We start from the raw sequence: 26,597 nt of genomic DNA, 5'->3' as shown, positions 1-26,597 counted from the left end.
AGGGCAGGAGGAGGGACAGTGCCTTCTATCAGAAAGTGCTAAAGGCGTACAGAACGCAAACACCCCGAGAGAGACGGAGGGAGACCGGGCTAAAGCACAGGTAAGGTGCAGGTAGGGAATGGCTCAGAGGGTCAGTGTCCCTGTGAGCGTCAGTGTCTCAGAGTCAGTCCCTGTGTGAGGGTCAGTGTCCCTGTGAGCGTCAGTGTCTCAGAGCCAGTCCCTGTGTGAGGGTCAGTGTCCCTGTGAGCGTCAGTGTCTCAGGGTCAGTGTCTCTGTGAGGGTCAGTGTCTCAGAGTCAGTCCCTGTGTGAGGGTCAGTGTCCCTGTGAGCGTCAGTGTCTCAGAGTCAGTCCCTGTGTGAGGGTCAGTGTCTGTGTGAGCGTCAGTGTCTCAGAGTCAGTCCCTGTGTGAGGGTCAGTGTCCCTGTGAGCGTCAGTGTCTCAGAGTCAGTCCCTGTGTGAGGGTCAGTGTCCCTGTGAGCGTCAGTGTCTCAGAGTCAGTCCCTGTGTGAGGGTCAGTGTCCGTGTGAGCGTCAGTGTCTCAGAGTCAGTCCCTGTGTGAGGGTCAGTGTCCGTGTGAGCGTCAGTGTCTCAGAGTCAGTCCCTGTGTGAGGGTCAGTGTCCCTGTGAGCGTCAGTGTCTCAGAGTCAGTCCCTGTGTGAGGGTCAGTGTCCCTGTGAGCGTCAGTGTCTCAGAGTCAGTCCCTGTGTGAGGGTCAGTGTCCCTGTGAGCGTCAGTGTCTCAGAGTCAATCCCTGTGTGAGGGTCAGTGTCCCTGTGAGCGTCAGTGTCTCAGAGTCAGTCCCTGTGTGAGGGTCAGTGTCCCTGTGAGCGTCAGTGTCTCAGAGTCAGTCCCTGTGTGAGGGTCAGTGTCTGTGTGAGGGTCAGTGTCTCAGGGTCAGTGTCTCTGTGAGGGTCAGCGTCTCAGGGTCAGTGTCTCAGGGTAAGGGTCTCTGTGAGGGTCAGCGTCTCAGGGTCAGCATCTCAGGGTCAGTGTCTGTTGAGGGTCAGTGTTTCAGGGTCAGCGTCTCTGTGAGGGTCAGTCCCTGTGTGAGGGTCAGTGTCTCAGGGTCAGTGTCTGTGTGAGGGTCAGTGTTTCAGGGTCAGTGTCTCAGGGTCAGTGTCTCTGTGAGCGTCAGTGTCTCAGGGTCAGTGTCTGTGTGAGTGTCAGCGTCTCAGGATCAGTGTCTGTGTGAGGGTCAGTGTTTCAGGGTCAGTGTCTCAGGGTCAGTGTCTCTGTGAGCGTCAGTGTCTCAGGGTCAGTGTCTGTGTGAGGGTCAGTGTTTCAGGGTCAGTGTCTCAGGGTCAGTGTCTCTGTGAGCGTCAGTGTCTCAGGGTCAGTGTCTGTGTGAGGGTCAGTGTTTCAGGGACAGTGTCTCAGGGTCAGTGTCTGTGTGAGGGTCAGTGTTTCAGGGTCAGTGTTTCAGAGTCAGTGTCTGTGTGAGGGTCAGTGTCTCAGGGTCAGTGTCTCTGTGAGCGTCAGTGTCTCAGAGTCAGCATCTCAAGGTCAGTGTCTCAGGGTCAGTGTCTGTGTGAGGGACAGCGTCTCAGGGTCAGTGCCTGTGCGAGGGTCAGTGTTTCAGGGTCAGTGTCTGTGTGAGGGTCAGTGTCTCAGGGTCAGTGTTTCAAGGTCAGTGTCTGTGTGAGGGTCAGTGTCTGTGTGAGGGTCACTGTCTCAGGGTCAGTGTCCGTGTGAGCGTCAGTGTCTCAGGGTCAGTGTCCGTGTGAGGGTCAGTGTCTCAGGGTCAGTGCCTGTGTGAGGGTCAGTGTCTCAGGGTCAGTGTCTGCGTGAGGGTCAGTGTCTGTGTGAGGTTCTGGCTGTGTCTCTGTGAGGGTCTGTGTGTCTCTCTGTGTCTGTGTGAGGGTCTCTCTCTCTCTCTCTCTCTGTCCCTGTGAGAGTCTCTCTGTTGGAGGTTGGATGGGATTCCTGGCGATCTGCAGGGTTTCTTTGGGAATCTCCAGGCCCTCGAAGGTGGAATCTCAGACGATCTTCTCGTTGAGGGGGAAGGTGGGGTTGTAGGAGGGGTTCACAGCCGAGTGGGAGCTGGGGTAGGAGACCGGGAGGGCCGAAGGGTGCATGATCGTGTGGATCACCACAGCCGCAGGCTACCAATCACAGAGAGGAGAAGATTAGCACAAACTCAACCACGATCCCACCGCGCAGCAGCGCGATCCCTCAGGGAGAAAGAGATCCTGCCCCCTCAAAGTGGAGGGAATCCCTTGGAGCGATCCCTTAGGGACAGAGATCCTGCCCCCTCAGAGTGGAGGGAATCCCTTGGAGCGATCCCTCAGGGACAGAGATCCTGCCCCCTCAAAGTGGAGGGATCCCTTGGAGTGATCCCTCAGCGAGAGAGATCCTGCACCCTCAGAGTGGAGGGATCCCTCGGAGTGATCCCTTAGGGACAGAGATCCTGCCCCCTCAAAGTGGAGGGATCCCTTGGAGTGATCCCTCAGCGAGAGAGATCCTGCACCCTCAGAGTGGAGGGATCCCTCGGAGTGATCCCTCAGTCGCTTCTCCCTCAGGACACCCTCCCCCTCAGAAATAGACCATTCATCGGTTCCCGCCCCCACATCGGGGAGACAGAGAGCCCCCTACCCCTGGGGAACAGAGACCCCGCTACCCCGGGGGAACAGAGACTCCCCTACCCCAGGGGAACAGAGACTCCCCTACCCCGGGGGAACAGAGACACCCCTACCCTGGGGGAACAGAGACCCCCCTACCCCGGGGGACAGAGACTCCCCTACCCTGGGGGAACAGAGACACCCCTACCCCGGGGGAACAGAGACACCCCTACCCTGGGGGAACAGAGACCCCCCTACCCCGGGGGACAGAGACTCCCCTACCCTGGGGGAACAGAGACACCCCTACCCTGGGGGAACAGAGACCCCCCCTACCCTGGGGGACAGAGACTCACCTACCCTGGGGGACAGAGACCCCCCTACCCTGGGGGAACAGAGACACCCCTACCCTGGGGGACAGAGACACCCCTACCCTGGGGGAACAGAGACCCCCCCTACCCTGGGGGACAGAGACTCACCTACCCTGGGGGACAGAGACACCCCTACCCTGGGGGACAGAGACCCCCCTACCCTGGGGGAACAGAGACCCCCCTACCCTGGGGGAACAGAGACCCCCCTACCCTGGGGGAACAGAGACACCCCTACCTGGGGGACAGAGACACCCCTACCCTGGGGGAACAGAGACACCCCTACCCTGGGGGAACAGAGACAATCCTGCCCCGGGGGACAGAGACCCGCCCTACCCTGGGGGACAGAGACACCCCTACCCTGGGGGAACAGAGACTCACCTACCCTGGGGGACAGAGACACCCCTACCCTGGGGGAACAGAGACTCACCTACCCTGGGGGACAGAGGCCCCCTACCTGGGGGAACAGAGACAACCCTACCCCAGGGGACAGAGAAACCCCTACCCTGGGGAACAGAGACCCCCATACCCCGGGAGGACAGAAACGCCCCTACACCAGGGGGACAGAGAACCCCCGACCCTGGGGGACAGAGACGCGCCTTCCTCTGCGCAATGAGGGCCAGGAGACCCAGCGCCACGAGGTATGAGGGACCCAACCCAGCCACACAGCCCCAACCACGAACAACAGGGACTGAGGCCATTCCTCACCACGGTGCTATCCTCGAAGCGGCAATGCAGCCCCCGGCAGCTGAAGGAGGCGACAGTGAGAGAGAGCACCAGCTCCAGCACATCGAACATCAGCAAGAGAACCTTCAGCGATGTGGAGACCTGAGGAGAACGAAGCCAAGAGGGTGGGTGTGCGAGAGGCCGGGGCAGAGAGAGACACACACAGACATGGGAGACACACTGAGAGACACAGGGGACACACGGAGATGGGGACAGTCTCACACACACACACACACACACACACACACACAGTGATGGGGACAGTCTCACACACACACACACACACACACACACACACACACACAGTGATGGGGACAGTCTCACACACACACACACACACACAGTGATGGGGACAGTCTCACACACACACACACACACACACACACACACACAGTGATGGGGAGAGTCACACACACACACACACACACACACACACACACACACAGTGATGGGGACAGTCTCACACACACACACACACACACACACACACACACAGTGATGGGGACAGTCTCACACACACACACACACACACACACACACACACACAGTGATGGGGAGAGTCACACACACACACACACATACACACACACACACACACACACACACAGTGATGGGGACAGTCTCACACACACACACACACACACACACACACACACACACACACTCACAGTCTCACACACACAGAGTGATGGGGACAGACACACACACACTCACAGACTCACACACACACACACACACACACAGTGATGGGAACAGTCTCACACACACACACACACAGAGTGATGGGGACAGACACACACACACACACACACACACACACTCACACACACACACACAGTGATGGGGACAGTCTCACACACACACACACACACACACACACACACACACACAGTGATGGGGACAGTCTCACACACACACACACACACACACACACACACACACACACACACACAGTGATGGGAACAGTCTCACACACACACACACAGAGTGATGGGGACAGACACACACACACACACACACACACACACACACAGTGATGGGGACAGTCTCACACACACACACACACACACACACACACACACACACACACACACACACAGACGGTGATGCCGGAGAGAGTGACGGGTCGCGAGTGACAGGCAGTGAGCTGTACTCACCTCGAGCATTCCCCGAAGCTGCAGGCAGAGGTGTGTGTGTGTGCAGGGCTCCACAAACAGGTCGGTGAAGAACAGGAAACCAGCAATCGCCGCGGCAACCGCACTGACGGTGTTCGACGCCAGGCAGCCCCCCACCTACACAGGAGGCAACCAGTGGGAACACTCACACTCACCCTCACCCTCACACTCACACTCAACCTCACACACACACCCTCCCCCTCACACACACCCTCCCCCTGACACACACCCTCCCCCTCACACACACCCTCCCCCTCGCACACTCACCCTCCCCCTCGCACACTCACCCTCCCCCTCACACACACACCCTCCACCTCACACACACCCTCCCCCTCACACACACACACACTCCCCCTCACACACACCATCCCCCTCACACACACCCTCCCCCTCACACACACACACACCATCCCCCTCACACACTCCCTCCCCCTCACACACTCCCTCCCCCTCGCACACTCACCCTCCCACTCACACACACACTCCCCCTCACACACTCCCTCCACCTCACACACACACCCTCCCCCTCGCACACTCACCCTCCCCCTCACACACACACCCTCCACCTCACACACACCCTCCCCCTCACACACACACACACTCCCCCTCACACACACCCTCCCCCTCACACACACACACACCATCCCCCTCACACACTCCCTCCCCCTCACACACTCCCTCCCCCTCGCACACTCACCCTCCCACTCACACACACACTCCCCCTCACACACTCCCTCCACCTCACACACACACCCTCCCCCTCACACACTCCCTCCACCTCACACACACACCCTCCCCCTCACACACTCCCTCCCCCTCACACACTCCCTCCCCCTCACACACACACCTTCCCCCTCACACACACACCTTCCCCCTCACACACACACCGTCCCCCTCACACACACACACCTTCCCCCTCACACACACACCGTCCCCCTCACACACACACACCCTCCCCCTCACACACACACCCTCCCCCTCACACACACACCCTCCCCCTCACACACACACCCTCCCCCTCACACACACACACCCTCCCCCTCACACACACACCTTCCCCCTCACACACACACCCCCCTCACACACACCCCCCTCCTCACACACACCCTCCCCCTCACACACAACCTCCCCCTCGCACACACACCCCCCTCACACACACACCCTCCCACTCACACCCACCCTCCCCCTCACACACACACCCTCCCCCTCACACACACACCCTCCCCCTCACACGCACACGCTCCCCCTGACACACACACCCTCCCCCTCACACACACACCCTCCCCCTCACACACACACCCTCCCCCTCACACACACACCATCCCCCTCACACACACCTTCCCCCTCACACACACCTTCCCCCTCACACACGCCCTCCCCCTCACACACGCCCTCCTCCTCACACACACCTTCCCCCTCACACACGCCCTCCTCCTCACACACACCCTCCCCCTCACACACAACCTCCCCCTCGCACACACACCCCCCTCACACACACACCCTCCCACTCACACCCACCCTCCCCCTCACACACACACCCTCCCCCTCACACACACACCCTCCCCCTCACACACACACCCTCCCCCTGACACACACACCCTCCCCCTGACACACACACCCTCCCCCTCACACACACACCATCCCCCTCACACACACAATCTCCACCTCACCCACACCCTCCCACTCGCACACACACGCTCCCCCTCACCCTCACCCTAACAAACACACCCTCCCCGTCACACACACATCCTCCCCCTCACACACACACCCTCCCCCTCACACTCACCCTCCCCCTCACACACACCCTCCACCTCACACACACCCTCCCCCTCACACACACACCGTCCCCCTCACATACACACACTCCCCCTCACACACAACCTCCCCCTCGCACACACACCATCCCCCTCACACTCACCCTCCCCCTCACATACACCTTCCCCCTCACACACACCCTCCAACTCACACACACACTCTCCCCCTCACACACACACCCTCCCCCTCACACACAACCTCCCCCTCGCACACACACCATCCCCCTCACACTCACCCTCCCCCTCACATACACCTTCCCCCTCACACACACCCTCCAACTCACACACACTCCCTCCCCCTCACACACACACCCTCCACCTCACACACACACACCCTCCCTCTCTCACACACCCTCCACCTCACACACACCCTCCCACTCACACACACACCCTCCCCCTCAAACCCACCCTCCCCGTCACACATACCTTCCCCCTCACACACACACCCTCCACCTCACACACACACCCTCTCCCTCACACACATACTCTCCCCCTCACACACACACCCTCCACCTCACACACACACACCCTCCCTCTCTCACACACCCTCCCACTCACACACACCCTCCCTCTCACACACACCCTCCCTCCCCCTCACACCCACCCTCCCCGTCACACATACCTTCCCCCTCACACACACACCATCCCCCTCACACACACACCCTCCCCCTCACACACACAATCTCCACCTCACCCCCACCCTCGCTCTCACACACACATCCTCCCACTCACACACACACACCCTCCCCCTCACGCACACACCCTCCCCTTCATACTCTCACCCTCCCCCTCACACACACACCCTCCCCCTGACACACACACCCTTCCCCTGACACACACACCCTCCCCCTCACACACACCCTCCCCCTCACACACACCTTCCCCCTCACACACGCCCTCCCCCTCACACACACCTTCCCCCTCACACACACCCTCCCCCTCACACACACCTTCCCCCTCACACACGCCCTCCCCCTCACACACACCTTCCCCCTCACACACGCCCTCCCCCTCACACACACCTTCCCCCTCACACACGCCCTCCCCCTCACACACACCTTCCCCCTCACACACGCCCTCCTCCTCACACACACCCTCCCCCTCACACACACCTTCCCCCTCACACACGCCCTCCTCCTCTCACACACCCTCCCCCTCACACACACAACCTCCCCCTCACACAGACACCCTCCCCCTCACACACTCAACCTCCCCCTCACACACACCCTCCCCCTCACACACACACCCTCCCCCTCACACACACACCCTCCCCCTCACACACACACCCTCCCCCTGACACACACACCATCCCCCTCACACACACAATCTCCACCTCACCCACACCCTCGCTCTCACACACACACCCTCCCACTCGCACACACACGCTCCCCCTCACCCTCACCCTAACAAACACACCCTCCCCGTCACACACACCCTCCCCCTCACACACACCCTCCCCCTCACACACACCCTCCCACTCACACACACACACCATCCCACTCACGCACAACCTCTCACTCACACACACCCTCCCCCTCACACACATCCTCCCACTCACACACACACCATCCCCCTCACACCCACCCTCCCCGTCACACATACCTTCCACCTCACACACACACCCTCCCCGTCACACACAACCTCCCCCTCGCACACACACCATCCCCCTCACACTCACCCTCCCCCTGACACACACCGTCCCCCTCACACACACACCATCCCACTCACACACAACCTCCCCGTTACACACACATCCTCCCCCTCACACACACACCCTCCCCCTCACACTCACCCTCCCCCTCACACACACCCTCCACCTCACACACACCCTCCCCCTCACACACACACACCGTCCCCCTCACATACACACACTCCCCCTCACACACACACCATCCCCCTCACACTCACGCTCCCCCCCACACACACCCTCCCCCTCACACACAACCTCCCCCTCGCACACACACCATCCCCCTCACACTCACCCTCCCCCTCACATACACCTTCCCCCTCACACACACCCTCCAACTCACACACACACTCTCCCCCTCACACACACACCCTCCCCCTCACACACACCCTCCACCTCACACACACCCTCCCCCTCACACACACACCGTCCCCCTCACATACACACCCTCCCACTCACACACACACCCTCCCCCTCACACCCACCCTCCCCGTCACACATACCTTCCCCCTCACACACACACCCTCCACCTCACACACACACCCTCCCCCTCTCACACACCCTCCCACTCACACACACCCTCCCTCTCACACACACCCTCCCTCCCCCTCACACCCACCCTCCCCGTCACACATACCTTCCCCCTCACACACACACAATCCACCTCACACACACCCTCCCACTCACACACACCCTCCCTCTCACACACACCCTCCCCCTCACACACACACCCTCCCCCTCACACACACACACTCCCCCTCACACACACACTCCCACTCACACACACCCTCCCCCTCACACACACCCTCCCCCTCACACACACACACCCTCCCACTCACACACACACCCTCCCACTCACACACACACCCTCCCACTCACACACACCCTCCCCATCACACACACCCTCCCCCTCACACACACATCCTCCCCCTCACACACACACCCTCCCACTCACACACACACCCTCCACCTCACACACTCACCCTCCCCCTGACACACACACCCTCCCCCTCACACACACACCATCCCCCTCACACACACACCCTCCCCGTCACACACACACCCTCCCCCTCACACACACAATCTCCACCTCACCCCCACCCTCGCTCTCACACACACACCCTCCCACTCGCACACACACGCTCCCCCTCACCCTCCCCCTCACACACTCACCCTCCCCGTCACACACTCACCCTCCCCCTCACACACACCCTCCCCCTCACACATACACCACCCCCTCACACAAACCCTCCCCCTCACTCACACACCCTCCCCCTCACACACACCCTCCCCCTCACACACACCCTCCCACTCACACACACACACACTCCCCCTCACACACACACACTCTCCCCCTCACACACACACCCTCCCCCTCACACACACACTCTCCCCCTCACACACACCCTCCACCACACACACACACCCTCCCCCTCACACACACACACCCTACCCCTCACACACACCCTCCCCCTCACACACACACTCTCCCCCTCACACACACCCTCCACCACACACACACACCCTCCCCCTCACACACACACACCCTCCCCCTCACACACACACACCCTCCCCCTCACACACACAACCTCCCCATCACCCACACACCTTCCCCGTCACACAAACCCGGCCACTCACACACACCCTCCCCCTAACACACATCCACCCCAAGACAGACACTCCCTTCTCCTCGCACACACCCTCCCCCTCGCACACAACCTCCCCCTCGCACACACACCCCGCCTCACACACAAACACTCCCCCTCACACACACACCATCCCCCTCACACTCACCCTCCCCCTCACACACACCCTCCCCGTCACACACACACACCCTCCCCCTCACACACACACCCTCCCCGTCACACACACACCCTCCCCCTCACACACACACCCTCCCCCTCACACACACACCCTCCCCCTCTCACACACACCGCCCCCCTCACACACACACCGTCCCCCTCACACACACACCCTCCCCCTCACACACACACCCTCCCCCTCTCACACACACCGCCCCCCTCACACACACACCGTCCCCCTCACACACACACCCTCCCCCTCACACACACACCCTCCCCCTCTCACACACACCGCCCCCCTCACACACACACCGTCCCCCTCACACACACACCCTCCCCCTCACACACACACCCTCCCCCTCTCACACACACCGCCCCCCTCACACACACACCGTCCCCCTCACACACACACCGTCCCCCTCACACACACACCCTCCACCTCACACACTCCCTCCCCATCACACACCCTCCCCCTCACACACACCGGGCCCCTCACACACACACTCCCCCTCACACACACACCCTCCCCCTCACACACACCCTCCCCCTCACACACACCCTCCCTCTCACACACACCCTCCCCCTCACACACACACCCTCCCACTCACACACACCCTCCCCCTCACACACACCCTCCACCTCACACACACACCCTCCCCCTCACACACACACACCCTCCCCCTCACACACACCCTCCCCCTCACACACACACAAAACCTCCCCCTCACACACACACTCTCCCCCTCACACTCACCCTCCCGCTCACACACACCCTCCCCCTCGCACACAACCTCCCCCTCGCACACACACCCCGCCTCACACACACACACTCCCCCTCACACACACACCATCCCCCTCACACACACACCCTCCCCCTCACACACACACCCTCCCCCTCACACACACCCTCCCCCTCACACACACCCTCCCCCTCACACACACACCCTCTCCCTCACACACACCCTCCCCCTCACACACAACCTCCCCCTCACACACACACCCTCCCCCTCACACACACACCCTCCCCCTCTCACACACACCGTCCCCCTCACACACAAACCCTCCCCCTCACACACACACCCTCCCCCTCTCACACACACCGCCCCCCTCACACACACACCGTCCCCCTCACACACACACCGTCCCCCTCACACACACACCCTCCACCTCACACACTCCCTCCCCATCACACACCCTCCCCCTCACACACACCGGGCCCCTCACACACACACTCCCCCTCACACACACACCCTCCCCCTCACACACACCCTCCCCCTCACACACACCCTCCCTCTCACACACACCCTCCCCCTCACACACACACCCTCCCACTCACACACACCCTCCCCCTCACACACACCCTCCACCTCACACACACACCCTCCCCCTCACACACACACACCCTCCCCCTCACACACACCCTCCCCCTCACACACAAAACCTCCCCCTCACACACACACTCTCCCCCTCACACTCACCCTCCCGCTCACACACACCCTCCCCCTCGCACACAACCTCCCCCTCGCACACACACCCCGCCTCACACACACACACTCCCCCTCACACACACACCATCCCCCTCACACACACACCCTCCCCCTCACACACACACCCTCCCCCTCACACACACCCTCCCCCTCACACACACCCTCCCCCTCACACACACACCCTCTCCCTCACACACACCCTCCCCCTCACACACAACCTCCCCCTCACACACACCCTCCCCCTCACACACTCACCCTCCCCTTCACACTCACCCTCCCCCTCACACACACCCTCCCCCTGACACACTCACCCTCCCCCTCACACACTCACCCTCCCCCTCACACACACCCTCCCCCTCACACACTCACCCTCCCCCTCACACACTCACCCTCCACCTCACACACACCCTCCCTCACATACACACCCTCCCCGTCACACATACCTTCCCCCTCACACACACACCCTCCACCTCACACACACACCCTCCCCCTCTCACACACCCTCCCCCTCACACACAACCTCCCCCTCACACACACCCTCCCCCTCACACACTCACCCTCCCCTTCACACTCACCCTCCCCCTCACACACACCCTCCCCCTCACACACTCACCCTCCCCCTCACACACTCACCCTCCCCCTCACACACTCACCCTCCCCCTCACACACACCCTCCCCCTCACACACTCACCCTCCCCCTCACACACTCACCCTCCACCTCACACACACCCTCCCTCTCACACACACCCTCCCCCTCACACACACACACCATCCCCCTCACACACACCCTCCCCCCTCACACACAACCTCCCCCTCGCACACACACCCCCCTCACACACACACCTTCCCCCTCACACACACCTTCCCCCTCACACACACCTTCCCCCTCACACACACCCTCCCACTCACACACACAACCTCCCCCTCGCACACTCAACCCCCCTCACACACACCCTCCCCCTCACACACACACCCTCCCCCTCACACACACACCATCTCCCTCACACACACACCATCTCCCTCACAGACACACTCTACCCCTCACCCCCACTCTCACTCTCACACACGCACCCTCCCACTCGCACACACACACTCCCTCTCACCCTCCACCTCACACTCTCACCCTCCCCCTCACAAACACACCCTCCCCCTCACACACACACTCTCCCCCTCACCCCGACTCTCACTCTCACACACGCACCCTCCCACTCGCACACACACACTCCCCCTCACCTTCCACCTCACACACACACCCTCCCCTTCACACTCTCACCCTCCCCCTCACACACACACCCTCCCACTCGCACACACACACTCCCCCTCACCCTCCCCCAACACACACACCCTCCCCCTCACACACACCCTCCCCCTCACACACACCCTCCCCCTCACACACAAAATCTCCCCCTCACCCCCACCCTCGCTCTCACACACACACCCTCCCACTCGCACACACACGCTCCCCCTCACCCTCCCCCTCACACACGCACCCTCCACCTCACACACACCCTCCTCCTCACACACACCCTCCCCCTCACACACACACCCTCCCCCTCACACACACCCTCCCCCTCACACACACACCCTCCCCCTCACACACAACCTCCCCCTCGAACACACACCCCCCTCACACACCCACCCTCCCCCTCACACACACCATCCCCCTCACACACACCCTCCCCCTCACACACACCCTCCCACTCACACCCACCCACCCCTCACACACACACCCTCCCCCTCACACACAACCTCCCCCTCACACACACTCCCCGCCTCACACATGCACCCTCCCCCTCACACACACACTCTCCCCCTCACCCCCACTCTCACTCTCACACACACACTCTCCCACTCGCACACACACACTCCCCCTCACCCTCCCCCTCACGCACACACCCTCCCCTTCACACTCTCACCCTCCCCCTCACACACACACCATCCCCCTCACACACACAATCTCCCCCTCACCCCCACCCTCGCTCTCACACACACACCGTCCACCTCACACACACCCTCCCCCTCGCACACTCACCCCCCCTCCCACACACACCGTCGTCCTCACACACTCACCCTCCCCCTCACAAACACCCTCCCCGTCACACACACTCTCCCCCTCACACACACACCCTCCACCTCACACACACACCCTCCCCCTCACACACACACACACTCCCCCTCACACACACACACACTCCCCCTCACACACACACCCTCCCCCTCACACACACACCCTCCCCCTCACACACACCCTCCCACTCACACACACACCCTCCCACTCACACACACCCTCCCCCTCACACACACCCTCCACCTCACACACACACCCTCCCCCTCACACACACACACCCTCCCCCTCACACACACACACCCTCCCCCTCACACACACCCTCCCCCTCACACACACAACCTCCCCATCACCCACACACCTTCCCCGTCACACAAACCCGGCCACTCACACACACCCTCCCCCAACACACACCCACCCCAAGACAGACACTCCATTCTCCTCACACTCACCCTCCCCCTCACACACACACCCTCCCACTCGCACACACCCTCCCCCTCACACACACACCCTCCCCCTCACACACACACTCTCCCCCTCACACTCACCCTCCCCCTCACACACAACCTCCCCCTCACACACACACCCCGCCTCACACACACACACTCCCCCTCACACACACACCATCCCCCTCACACTCACCCTCCCCCTCACACACACCCTCCCCGTCACACACACACCCTCCCCCTGACACACACACCCTCCCCCTCACACACACACCCTCCCCCTCACACACACACCGTCCCCCTCACACACAGACCGTCCCCCTCACACACACACCCTCCACCTCACACACACCGGGCCCCTCACACACACACTCCCCCTCACACACACACCCTCCCCCTCACACCCACACCCTCCCTCAGACACACACCCTCCCCCTCACACACACCCTCCCCCTCACGCACACACCCTCCCCCTGACACACACCGTCCCCCTCACACACAAACCCCCCACACACACCCTCCCACTCACACACACACACACACTCCCCCTCACACACATCCTCCCCCTCATACACATCCTCCCCCACACACACATCCTCCCCCTTACACACACCCCCCCTCACACACACACCCTCCCCCTCACACACACACTATCCCCGTCCCACAGACCCTCCCCCTCACACACTCACCCTCCCCCTCACACACACACCCTCCACCTCACACACACCCTCCCCCTCACACACACACACACTCCCCCTCACACACACCCTCCCCCTCACACACTCACCCTCCCCCTCACACACACACCCTCCACCTCACACACACACCCTCCACCTCACACACACCTTCCCCCTCACACACACACCGTCCCCCACACACACACACCCTCCCCCTCACACACACCCTCCCCCCTCACACACACCCTCCCCCCTCACACACAACCTCCCCCTCGAACACACACCCCGCCTCACACATGCACCCTCCACCTCACACACACACTCTCCCCCTCAACCCCACCCTCACTCTCACACACACACTCTCCCACTCGCACACACACTCTCCCCCTCCCCCTCCCCCTCACATACACACCCTCCACCTCACACGCACACCATCCCCCTCACACACACACCATCCCCCTCACACACACCCACCCCCTCACACACACACCGTCCACCTCACACACACCCACCCCCTTACAAAGACCCACCTCCTCACACACACTCTCACCTTCACACACACACCCTCCCCCTCACACAAATACCCTCATCCTCACACACTCACCCTCCCCCTCACACACACACCCTCCACCTCACACACACACCCTCCCCCTCACACACACACCCTCCCCGTCACACACACCGTCCCCCTCGCACACAACCTCCCCCACGCACATACACCCTCCCTCACACACACACACACCCCCTCACACACACACCCTCCCCCTTAAAAAGACCCACCTTCACACTCACACCCTCCGCTTCACACACACACCCTCGTCCTCACACACTCACCCTCCCCCTCACAAACACCCTCCCCGTCACACACACTCTCCCCCTCACACACTTACCCTCCCCCTCACACACAGACACACACACACACACACACACACACTCCCCCGTCACACACACACACACTCCCCCGTCACACACACACCCTCCCCCTCACCCACACCCTCCCCCTCACACACACCCTCCCCCTCACCCACACCCTCCCCCTCACACACACCCTCCCCCTCACCCACACCCTCCCCCTCACCCACACCCTCCCCCTCACACACACAACCTCCCCATCACCCACTCACCTTCCCCATCACACAAACCCGGCCACTCATACACACCCTCCTCTCACACACACCCCCCCTCACACACACACCCTCCCCCTCACACACAACCTCCTGTCACACACACCCCCCTCAAACACACACCCTCCCCCTCACACACACCCTCCCCCTCACACACACCCTCCCCCTCTCACACACACCCTCCCCCTCTCACACACACCCTCCCCCTCACACACACCCTCCCCCTCACACACACCCTCCCCCTCACACATTCCCGGCCACTCACACACACCCCCCCTCACACACACACACTCCCCCTCACACACAACCTCCTCTCACACACACCCCCCCTCAAACACACACCCTCCCCCTCACACACACCCTCCCTCTCACACACAACCTCCCCCTCACACATACACCCTCCCCCTCACACACAACCTTCCCATCACACACACACACACACACACACACACACACACACACACACACACACACTCACACACACCCTCCCCCTCACACACACCCTCCCCGTCTCACACACACACCCTCCCCCTCACACACACCCTCCCCCTCACACACACCCTCCCCCTCACACACACCCTCCCCGTCACACACACACCCTCCCCGTCACACACACACCCTCCCCGTCACACACACAACCTCCCCGTCACACACCCTCCCCGTCACACACACACCCTCCCCCTCACACACACAACCTCCCCCTCACACATACACCCTCCCCCTCACACACAACCTTCCCATCACACACACCCTCCCCGTCTCACACACACACCCTCCCCCTCACACACACCCTCCCCCTCACACACACCCTCCCCCTCACACACACACCCTCCCACTCGCACACACCCTCCCCCTCACAAACACACTCTCCCCCTCACACTCACCCTCCCCCTCACACACAACCTCCCCCTCGCACACACACCCCGCCTCACACACACACACTCCCCCTCACACACACACCATCCCCCTCACACTCACCCTCCCCCTCACACACACCCTCCCCGTCACACACACACACCCTCCCCCTCACACACACCCTCCCCCTCACACACACACCCTCCCCGTCACACACACACCCTCCCCCTGACACACACACCCTCCCCCTCACACACACACCCTCCCCCTCTCACACACACCGTCCCCCTCACACACACACCGTCCCACTCACACACAGACCGTCCCCCTCACACACACACCCTCCACCTCACACACTCCCTCCCCATCACACACCCTCCCCCTCACACACACCGGGCCCCTCACACACACACTCCCCCTCACACACACACCCTCCCCCTCACACCCACACCCTCCCTCAGACACACACCCTCCCCCTCACACACACCCTCCCCCTCACACACACCCTCCCCCTCACGCACACACCCTCCCCCTGACACACACCGTCCCCCTCACACACAAACCCCCCACACACACCCTCCCACTCACACACACACACACTCCCCCTCACACACATCCTCCCCCACACACACATCCTCCCCCTTACACACACCCCCCCTCACACACACACCCTCCCCCTCACACACACACTATCCCCGTCCCACAGACCCTCCCCCTCACACACTCACCCTCCCCCTCACACACACACCCTCCACCTCACACACACCCTCCCTCTCACACACACCTTCCCCCTCACACACACACCGTCCCCCACACACACACACCCTCCCCCTCACACACACCCTCCCCCCTCACACACACCCTCCCCCCTCACACACAACCTCCCCCTCGCACACACACCCCGCCTCACACATGCACCCTCCCCCTCACACACACACTCTCCCCCTCAACCCCACCCTCACTCTCACACACACACTCTCCCACTCGCACACACACTCTCCCCCTCCCCCTCACATACACACCCTCCACCTCACACACACACCATCCCCCTCACACACACACCATCCCCCTCACACACACCCACCCCCTCACACACACACCGTCCACCTCACACACACCCACCCCCTTACAAAGACCCACCTCCTCACACACACTCTCACCTTCACACACACACCCTCCCCCTCACACAAACACCCTCGTCCTCACACACTCACCCTCCCCCTCACACACACACCCTCCACCTCACACACACACCCTCCCCCTCACACACACACCCTCCCCCTCACACACACACCCTCCCCGTCACACACACCGTCCCCCTCACACACAACCTCCCCCACGCACACACACCCTCCCTCACACACACACACACCCCCTCACACACACACCCTCCCCCTTAAAAAGACCCACCTTCACACTCACACCCTCCGCCTCACACACACACCCTCGTCCTCACACACTCACCCTCCCCCTCACAAACACCCTCCCCGTCACACACACTCTCCCCCTCACACACTTACCCTCCCCCTCACACACACACACACACACACACACACACACACACACACTCACACACACACACACACACACACACACACACTCCCCCGTCACACACACACCCTCCCCCTCACCCACACCCTCCCCCTCACACACACAACCTCCCCATCACCCACTCACCTTCCCCATCACACAAACCCGGCCACTCATACACACCCTCCTCTCACACACACCCCCCCTCACACACACACCCTCCCCCTCACACACAACCTCCTGTCACACACACCCCCCTCAAACACACACCCTCCCCCTCACACACACCCTCCTCAAACACACACCCTCCCCCTCACACACACCCTCCCCCTCACACACAACCTCCCCTCTCACACACACCCTCCCCCTCACACACAACCTCCCCATCACACACACCCTCCCCCTCACACATTCCCGGCCACTCACACACACCCCCCCTCACACACACACACTCCCCCTCACACACAACCTCCTCTCACACACACCCCCCCTCAAACACACACCCTCCCCCTCACACACACCCTCCCTCTCACACACAACCTCCCCCTCACACATACACCCTCCCCCTCACACACAACCTTCCCATCACACACACACACACACACACACACACACACACACACACACTCACACACACCCTCCCCCTCACACACACCCTCCCCGTCTCACACACACACCCTCCCCCTCACACACACCCTCCCCCTCACACACACCCTCCCCCTCACACACACACCCTCCCCGTCACACACACACCCTCCCCGTCACACACACAACCTCCCCGTCACACACCCTCCCCGTCACACACACACCCTCCCCCTCACACACACACACTCCCCCTCACACACACACCATTACCCTCACACTCACCCTCCCCCTCACACACACCCTCCCCCTCACACACAACCTCCCCCTCGCACACACACCCCGCCTCACACACACACACTCCCCCTCACACACACACCATCCCCCTCACACTCACCCTCCCCGTCACACACACACACCCTCCCCCTCACACACACACCCTCCCCGTCACACACATACCCTCCCCCTGACACACACAACCTCCCCCTCACACACACAACCTCCCCCTCACACACACACCCTCCCCCTCTCACACACACCGTCCCCCTCTCACACACACCGTCCCCCTCACACACACACCCTCCCCCTCACACACACACCCTCCCCCTCACACACACACCCTCCCCCTCTCACACACACCCTCCCCCTCTCACACACACCCTCCCCCTCACACACACACCGTCCCCCTCACACACACACCGTCCCCCTCACACACACACCCTCCACCTCACACACTCCCTCCCCATCACACACACTCCCCCTCACACACACCGGGCCCCTCACACACACACTCCCCCTCACACACACACCCTCCCCCTCACACACACCCTCCCCCTCACACGCACACCCTCCCCCTCACACCCACACCCTCCCCCTCACACCCACACCCTCCCTCAGACACACACCCTCCCCCTCACACACACCCTCCCCCTCACACACACCCTCCCCCTCACACACACACCCTCCCCCTGACACACACCCTCCCCCTCACACACACCGTCCCCCTCACACACATCCTCCCCCTCACACACATCCTCCCCCTTACACACACCCCCCCTCAAACACACACCCTCCCCCTCACACACACACACCCTCCCCCTCACACACACACCCTCCCCCTCAAACACACCCTCCCCCTCACACACACACCCTCCCACTCACACCCGCACCCTCCCCCTCACACACACACAACCTCCCCCTCACACACACACCCTCCCACTCACACACACCCTCCCCCTCACACACACACCCCCCTCACACACACACCCTCCCCCTCACACACACCCTCCCCCTCACACACACACCCTCCCCCTCACACACACACCCTCCCCGTCACACACACACCCTCCCCGTCACACACACACCATCTCCCTCACACACACACCCTCCCACTCGCACACACATACTCCCCCTCACCCTCCACCTCACACACACACCCTCCCCTTCACACTCTCACCCTCAATCTCACACACACACCCTCTCACTCGCACACACACCGTCCCCCTTGCACACTCACCATCCCCCTCACACACACACTCTCCCCCTCACCCCCACCCTCACACTCACACACACTCCCTCCCCCTCACCCTCACCCTAACACACACACCCTCCCCCTCACACACAACCGCCCCCTAACACACACACCCTCCAGCTCACACACACCCTCCCCCTCACACACACACCCCCCTCACACACACACCCCCCTCACACACACACCCCCCTCACACACACACCCCCCTCACACACACACCCTCCACCTCACACACTTCCTCCCCATCACGCACACACCCTCCCCCTGACACACACCGTCCCCCTCACACACACACCCCCCACACACACCCTCCCCCTCACACACATCCTCCCCCTCATACACATCCTCCCCCTCACACACATCCTCCCCCTCACACACACCCCCCCTCACACACATACCCTCCCCCTCACACACACCCTCTCCCTCACACACACACCCTCCCCCTCACACACACACCCTCCCCCTCACCCTCACCCTAACACACACACCCTCCCCCTCACACACACCCGCCCCCTAACACACACACCCTCCACCTCACACACACCCGCCCCCTAACACACACACCCTCCACCTCACACACACCCTCCCCCTCACACACACACCCTCCCCCTCACACACACACCCTCCTCACACACACACCCTCCTCACACACACACCCCCCTCACACACACACCCTCCACCTCACACACTTCCTCCCCATCACGCACACACCCACCCCCTGACACACACCGTCCCCCTCACACACACACCCCCCACACACACCCTCCCCCTCACACACATCCTCCCCCTCATACACATCCTCCCCCTCATACACATCCTCCCCCTCACACACATCCCCCCCCTCACACACACCCCCCCTCACACACACCCCCCCTCACACACATACCCTCCCCCTCACACACACCCTCTCCCTCACACACACACCCTCCCCCTCACACACACACCCTCCACCTCACACACACACCCTCCCCCTCACACACACACCCTCCCCCTCACACACATCCTCCCCCTCACACACACGCCCCCCTCACACACACACCCTCCCCGTCACACACACACCCTCCCCCTGAAACACACACCCTCCCCCTCACACACACACCCTCCCCCTCACACACACACCCTCCCCCTCACACACACCCTCCCCCTCACACACACACCCTCCCCCTCACACACACACCCTCCCCCTCACACACACACCCTCCTCACACACACACCCTCCCCCTCACACACACACCCTCCCCCTCACACACACCCTCCCCCTCACACACACACCCTCCCCCTCACACACACACCCTCCCCCTCACACACACACCCTCCCCCTCACACACACCCTCCCCCTCACACACACACCCTCCACCTCACACACACACACCGTCCCCCTCACACATACAACCTCCCCCTCACACACACAACCTCCCCCTCACACAGACACCCTCCCCCTCACACACTCAACCTCCCCCTCACACACAACCTCCCCCTCACACCCTCACCCTCCCCATCACCCACACACCTTCCCCGTCACACACACACCCCGTCACACACACCCGGCCACTCACACACACCCTCCCCCTCACACACACCCTCCCCCTCACACACACCCTCCTCTCACACACGCCCGCCCCCTCACACACACACCCTCCCCCTCGCACACACCCTCCCCCTCACTCACACTCCCTTGCCCACACACACACACCCTCCCTCACACACACACCCTCCCCCTCACACACATACTCTCTCCCTCACACACACACACCCTCCCCCTCACACACACACCCTCCCCCTCACACCCTCACCCTCCCCGTCACACACACACCCTCCCTCACACACTCACCCTCCCCCTCACACACACACTCTCTCCCTCACACTCACACCCTCCCCCTCACACACACTCACCCTCCACCTCGCCCAACCCTGCCCCTCATACCCTGCCACACTCTCGCTCCCTCTCAGAAACCCTGCCAGACTCACACCCATCTCCTGCCTCACACACACGCCCACACACACACACACATACACACTCACACACTCTCACACACTTGCACACACACACACTCACTCTCACACACACACAGACCACACACTCTCACTCACACACACACACACACACACACACACACACATATGCACTCTCTCTCTCTCACACACACACACCCTCCCACACACACACACACACACACCACACACTCTCTCTCACACACACACTCACACTCACTCACACACACACACACTCACACACTCACACTTACCAGACACCGACCCGGTTGCCTCTCTGTTGCGACCGACATTGACCCTGAAACGATAAACTAACAGTTGGTGTGGGATTAGTCGCTGGGCCGAGGCGAAGGGACAGGCCAATGAGAGACAACGAGCAACCCCACCCCCATCAATTACAGCACAGTCCAGGCACGACCCCCATACTCGGGGGTTGGGGTGTTGGGGAATGGCCGTGGGGTGGATGGGATCGCCGTTTGTCTCTGGTCGCTGTGAATTGGGGATGAGGGTGGGAGATCCGGAGAGGGTTCGTGTTTGGCGGGTTAGGAGAAGGGGCAGAGGGTTCGCTTGCGGGGAGGGAGTTTGGGGAGGAGGTTAGTGCTGGGGGGAGGGAGTTTGGGGAGGAGGTTAGTGCTGGGGGGAGGGAGTTTGGGATGGAGGTTAGGGTTGGGGGGCGGGAGATTGGGGAGGTGGTTAGGGTTGGGGGGAGGGAGTTTGGGGAGGAGGTTAGTGCTGGGGGGAGGGAGTTTGGGATGGAGGTTAGTGCTGGGGGGAGGGAGTTTGGGATGGAGGTTAGGGTTGGGGGGCGGGAGATTGGGGAGGTGGTTAGGGTTGGGGGGAGGGAGTTTGGGGAGGACATTAGGGTTGGGGGTGGGAGATGGGGGAGTGGGTTAGGCTTGGGGTGGGACATAGGGGAGTGGGCTACAGTTGGGGGTGGTCAATGGGGGAGAAGTGTTAGGATTGGGAGCGTGGGAGATAAGGGAGTGGGTTAGGGTTGGGGGTGGGAGATGTGGGAGAGGGTTAGCACTGGGGGGTGGTAGATGTGGGAGACGGTTAGCTCTGGGGCCTAGGAGATGGAGGAGAGGGTTAGGGTTGGGGGATGGGAGATAGGGGAGAGAGTTAGGTGTGGGAGATGGAGGAGGAGGAGGTGAGGGTTGACGGGTGGGAGATGAGGGAGAGGGTTAGGGTTGGGGGAGTGAGAGATGGAGGGGGAGGGTTAAGCTTGAGGGGTGGGCGTTCCCAGGCGATGTAATGCCAGGGCGGGCGGTGAGCTGTGAGGGCGGTGCAGAGACGGGCCTCGGGCAAACGGATCTCAAAGCAGGGGAATGCTGGGTGATGCATTTTGGTCAATGAGCCACGGAGGAGGCAATGGAGGGCCCACGGCACAGCTATGAGGGCCGCACGGGAGCAGAGAGGCCTCAGGGCTCTCTGGAGGGGACCAGGCAAGTTAGAACAGTCTTTAAGAGGAGTTATAGGGTCCTTGGGTTCATAAGTAGAGTACCGATGCCAGGAAGCGATGTGACACCTCAACTCAACAGTGGCCAAGCCACGTTCGGAGCATTGTGTTCGTGCTCTGTGCTCCTAATTTCGGGAAGGACGTTAAAGCCTTGGAGGGAGCGCGGAGGAGATTCGCCAGAATGATCCCAGGGTTGAGGGGGTTCAGGTGCAGAGAAAGGTGAGAGAGCTGGGGAGGACGAAGTGGCAACCTGGTAGAGGGCCTCCCAATGGTGGCCAATTTGGAGCACAGGGTAGGGGAGGGTTCTGTTGGAGTGTCAGTCGCGGGGGCTCGCAATTCCGAAACTGCCAGCGAGGAGGGACGGGACACATCTGTGAGCGGGGAGGTGCTGGGATTCGGAAAGCGCCCCTTAGAGATTCCGAGTGAGGTTTCCAATGGGGGCGGGCAGGGCTGGAGCATGGGGCTCTTCCAGGGGCTAGCACAGGCACAAGGGGGTGCATGGCCTCATTGTGCTCCGGAACACTCCGTTCCATGTTCCCGGTGTCATTCCCACCAAATGCGACCATTCGGGCCCTCCCGTCCCTCAAACGCCCTGATGCCCGTCCCGCCAAACCCCTGCCCATCCCCACCCAGCGCGTCCCCTTTGGCAATCCGCCAGCCGCCGTCTTGGAAGTAGGCGGCCTCTCCGATGCCGGACCCTCCACACTGCCCCTCACCCCACCAATCACACCACCGCGCCCCCCCAGCCACCGCTCCCCACCCCACCCACCACACCACCGTGCCCCCCCCCCCCCCCCCCCCCCCCACTATCTACCCACCACAGCTCGGTAATGGCCGCCATTGGCTGGACTCACCAGGAGGCCACTCCACCAGGGGGTCCCAATGATGGTGGTCATCGAGAGCAGGCTGAGGAGAAGTGGGGTCCCAAACATGACACACACAATGCCCACCATAATCTGGGTAACCTGCGGGGTGAGAGGTGAAGGGGGCAGAGGTCAGAGTTTGCTCGTTTTCGCGGGCAACCACTGTCGGCCCATATGGGCGCGGCAGGCCGGGCCCAGCATTTATTGCCCCCTCCCCGTCCGTAGTTGGCCCCCCCTCCTTGAGAAGGTTGGGGTGAGATTCCCCCTTGAACTGCTGCTGTGGGTTGACCCACAGTGTCACCCTCAGGGAGGGAATCCCAGGGATTCTGACCCAGCGACACTGAAGGAACGGGGATATATCTCCAAGTCGGGATGGGGAGGGGCTCGGAGGGGAACATGCAGGGGGTGGGGGTCCCATGTACCTGCTGCCCCTTGTCCTTCTGGATGGAAGTGGGTCGTGGGGTTTGGAAGGTGCTGCCTGAGGGTCTTTGGTGAATCTCTGCAGAGCGTCTTGTAGATGGTACACACTGCTGCGACTGAGCGTCAGTGGGGGGGAGGGAGTGGGATGTTTGTGGATGTGGTGCCAATGGAGCGGGGGCTGCTGTGTCCTGGATGGTGTCGAGCCTCTTGAGTGTTGTTGGAGCTGAAGCCCTTCCAGGGGCAAGAGGGGAGTATCCCATCCCACTCCTGCCTTGTGCCTTGTAGATGGTGGGACAGGCTTTGGGGTGAGACAGGACGGGAGTTACTTGCTCCGGGATTCCCAGCCTCTGTCCTGCTCCTGTTGTCGCTGTGTTTATGTGGTGGGTCCAGGGGAGTTTCTGGTCAATGGTAGCCCCCAGGATGTGGGTAGTGGGGGGTGCAGTGACGGTAACACCATTGAATGTCAAGGGGCACTGGTCTCATATACAGTGATGGGCACAGCCTGGCATTTGTGTGGCGCGAATGTCGCTCGCCAGCCGAACAGGAAATGGATGGTCTCTCTGGAAGGTACTCACCCCGAGGGCTTTCAGCTCCCCCTTCAGCATCCTCTCGTAGGCCTGGGCCCCGGGGCGAGGGGCAAAACTCTCCCGCGGATGCCCGCCTCCAGACGGCGCCCCCAGTGGGGGCTGGGGGTAGATGTTTGTCACCACGGGGGCCCGGTCTGCGGGGAATCCGTTCACAGCTGCCATTGGCTCCTTCGGAGAGATTCGGGGAGGAAGGGCAGGAATGAAGGGAGGGGGGGAAGGAGACGGATGAGGGGAAAGGAGAGGGAGAGAGAGAGAGAGACAGCGAGGGAGGGAGGTCGAGGTGAAAGCGGAGGGAGTGGGTGGGGGAGACAGAGAGAGAGAGAGGAGGGGGGTCCCAGAAGCGTGAGGGGGTGGGGGGAGAAGTTGATTGTTAGAGCAGGGTCACAGGAAACAGAGCAAACAGGAACGGAACAAGGGCCCTCGCACTCTCGTAGCTGCACAGCAAGATCCCACGCACACACCAGTGCCTGCTCCCTCAGCACTGATCCTCCGACAGCGCCCGCTCCATCAGCACTGACCCTCCGACAGTGCCCGCTCCCTCAGTGCTGACCCTCCGACAGTGCCCATTCCCTCAGCACTGAAACTCCGACAGTGCCCGCTCCCTCAGCACTGACCCTCCGTCAGTGCCCGATCCCTCAGCTCTGACCCTCCGACAGTGCCCGCTCCCTCAGTGCTGACCCTCCGACAGTGCCCATTCCCTCAGCACTGACCCTCCGACAGTGCCCGCTCTCTCAGCACTGACCCTCCGACAGTGCCCGCTCCCTCAGTGCTGACCCTCCGACAGTGCCCACTCCCCCAGCACTGACCCTCCGACAGTGCCCGCTCCCTCAGCACTGACCCTCCGACAGTGCCCG

General features: G+C 61.9%; 1 protein-coding gene across 2 annotated transcripts in view; it reads right to left on the bottom strand.

Moving 5' to 3' along the window:
* Nucleotides 1-26,597, bottom strand: part of LOC132207379 (membrane-spanning 4-domains subfamily A member 8-like) — a 27,808-nt gene continuing 1,211 nt past the window's right edge. For both annotated transcript variants that reach the window (XM_059642812.1, XM_059642813.1), the window contains exons 2-7: nt 25,732-25,911; nt 24,728-24,838; nt 22,672-22,728; nt 4,808-4,942; nt 3,633-3,752; nt 1-2,103 (exon numbers count right to left, since the gene is read on the bottom strand). In XM_059642812.1, coding sequence (XP_059498795.1) covers nt 1,978-2,103; nt 3,633-3,752; nt 4,808-4,942; nt 22,672-22,728; nt 24,728-24,838; nt 25,732-25,905 — 723 coding nt within the window. In that variant the 5' untranslated portion in view covers nt 25,906-25,911 and the 3' untranslated portion in view covers nt 1-1,977. The remainder of the gene's footprint in view (nt 2,104-3,632; nt 3,753-4,807; nt 4,943-22,671; nt 22,729-24,727; nt 24,839-25,731; nt 25,912-26,597) is intronic.

Source organism: Stegostoma tigrinum, chromosome 46, assembly GCF_030684315.1.
Source record: "Stegostoma tigrinum isolate sSteTig4 chromosome 46, sSteTig4.hap1, whole genome shotgun sequence".
In the NCBI taxonomy this organism is placed as follows: Eukaryota; Metazoa; Chordata; class Chondrichthyes; order Orectolobiformes; family Stegostomatidae; genus Stegostoma; species Stegostoma tigrinum.
Note: the sequence above shows the minus strand (reverse complement) of the source record. Positions and strands in the feature narration are given on the sequence as shown.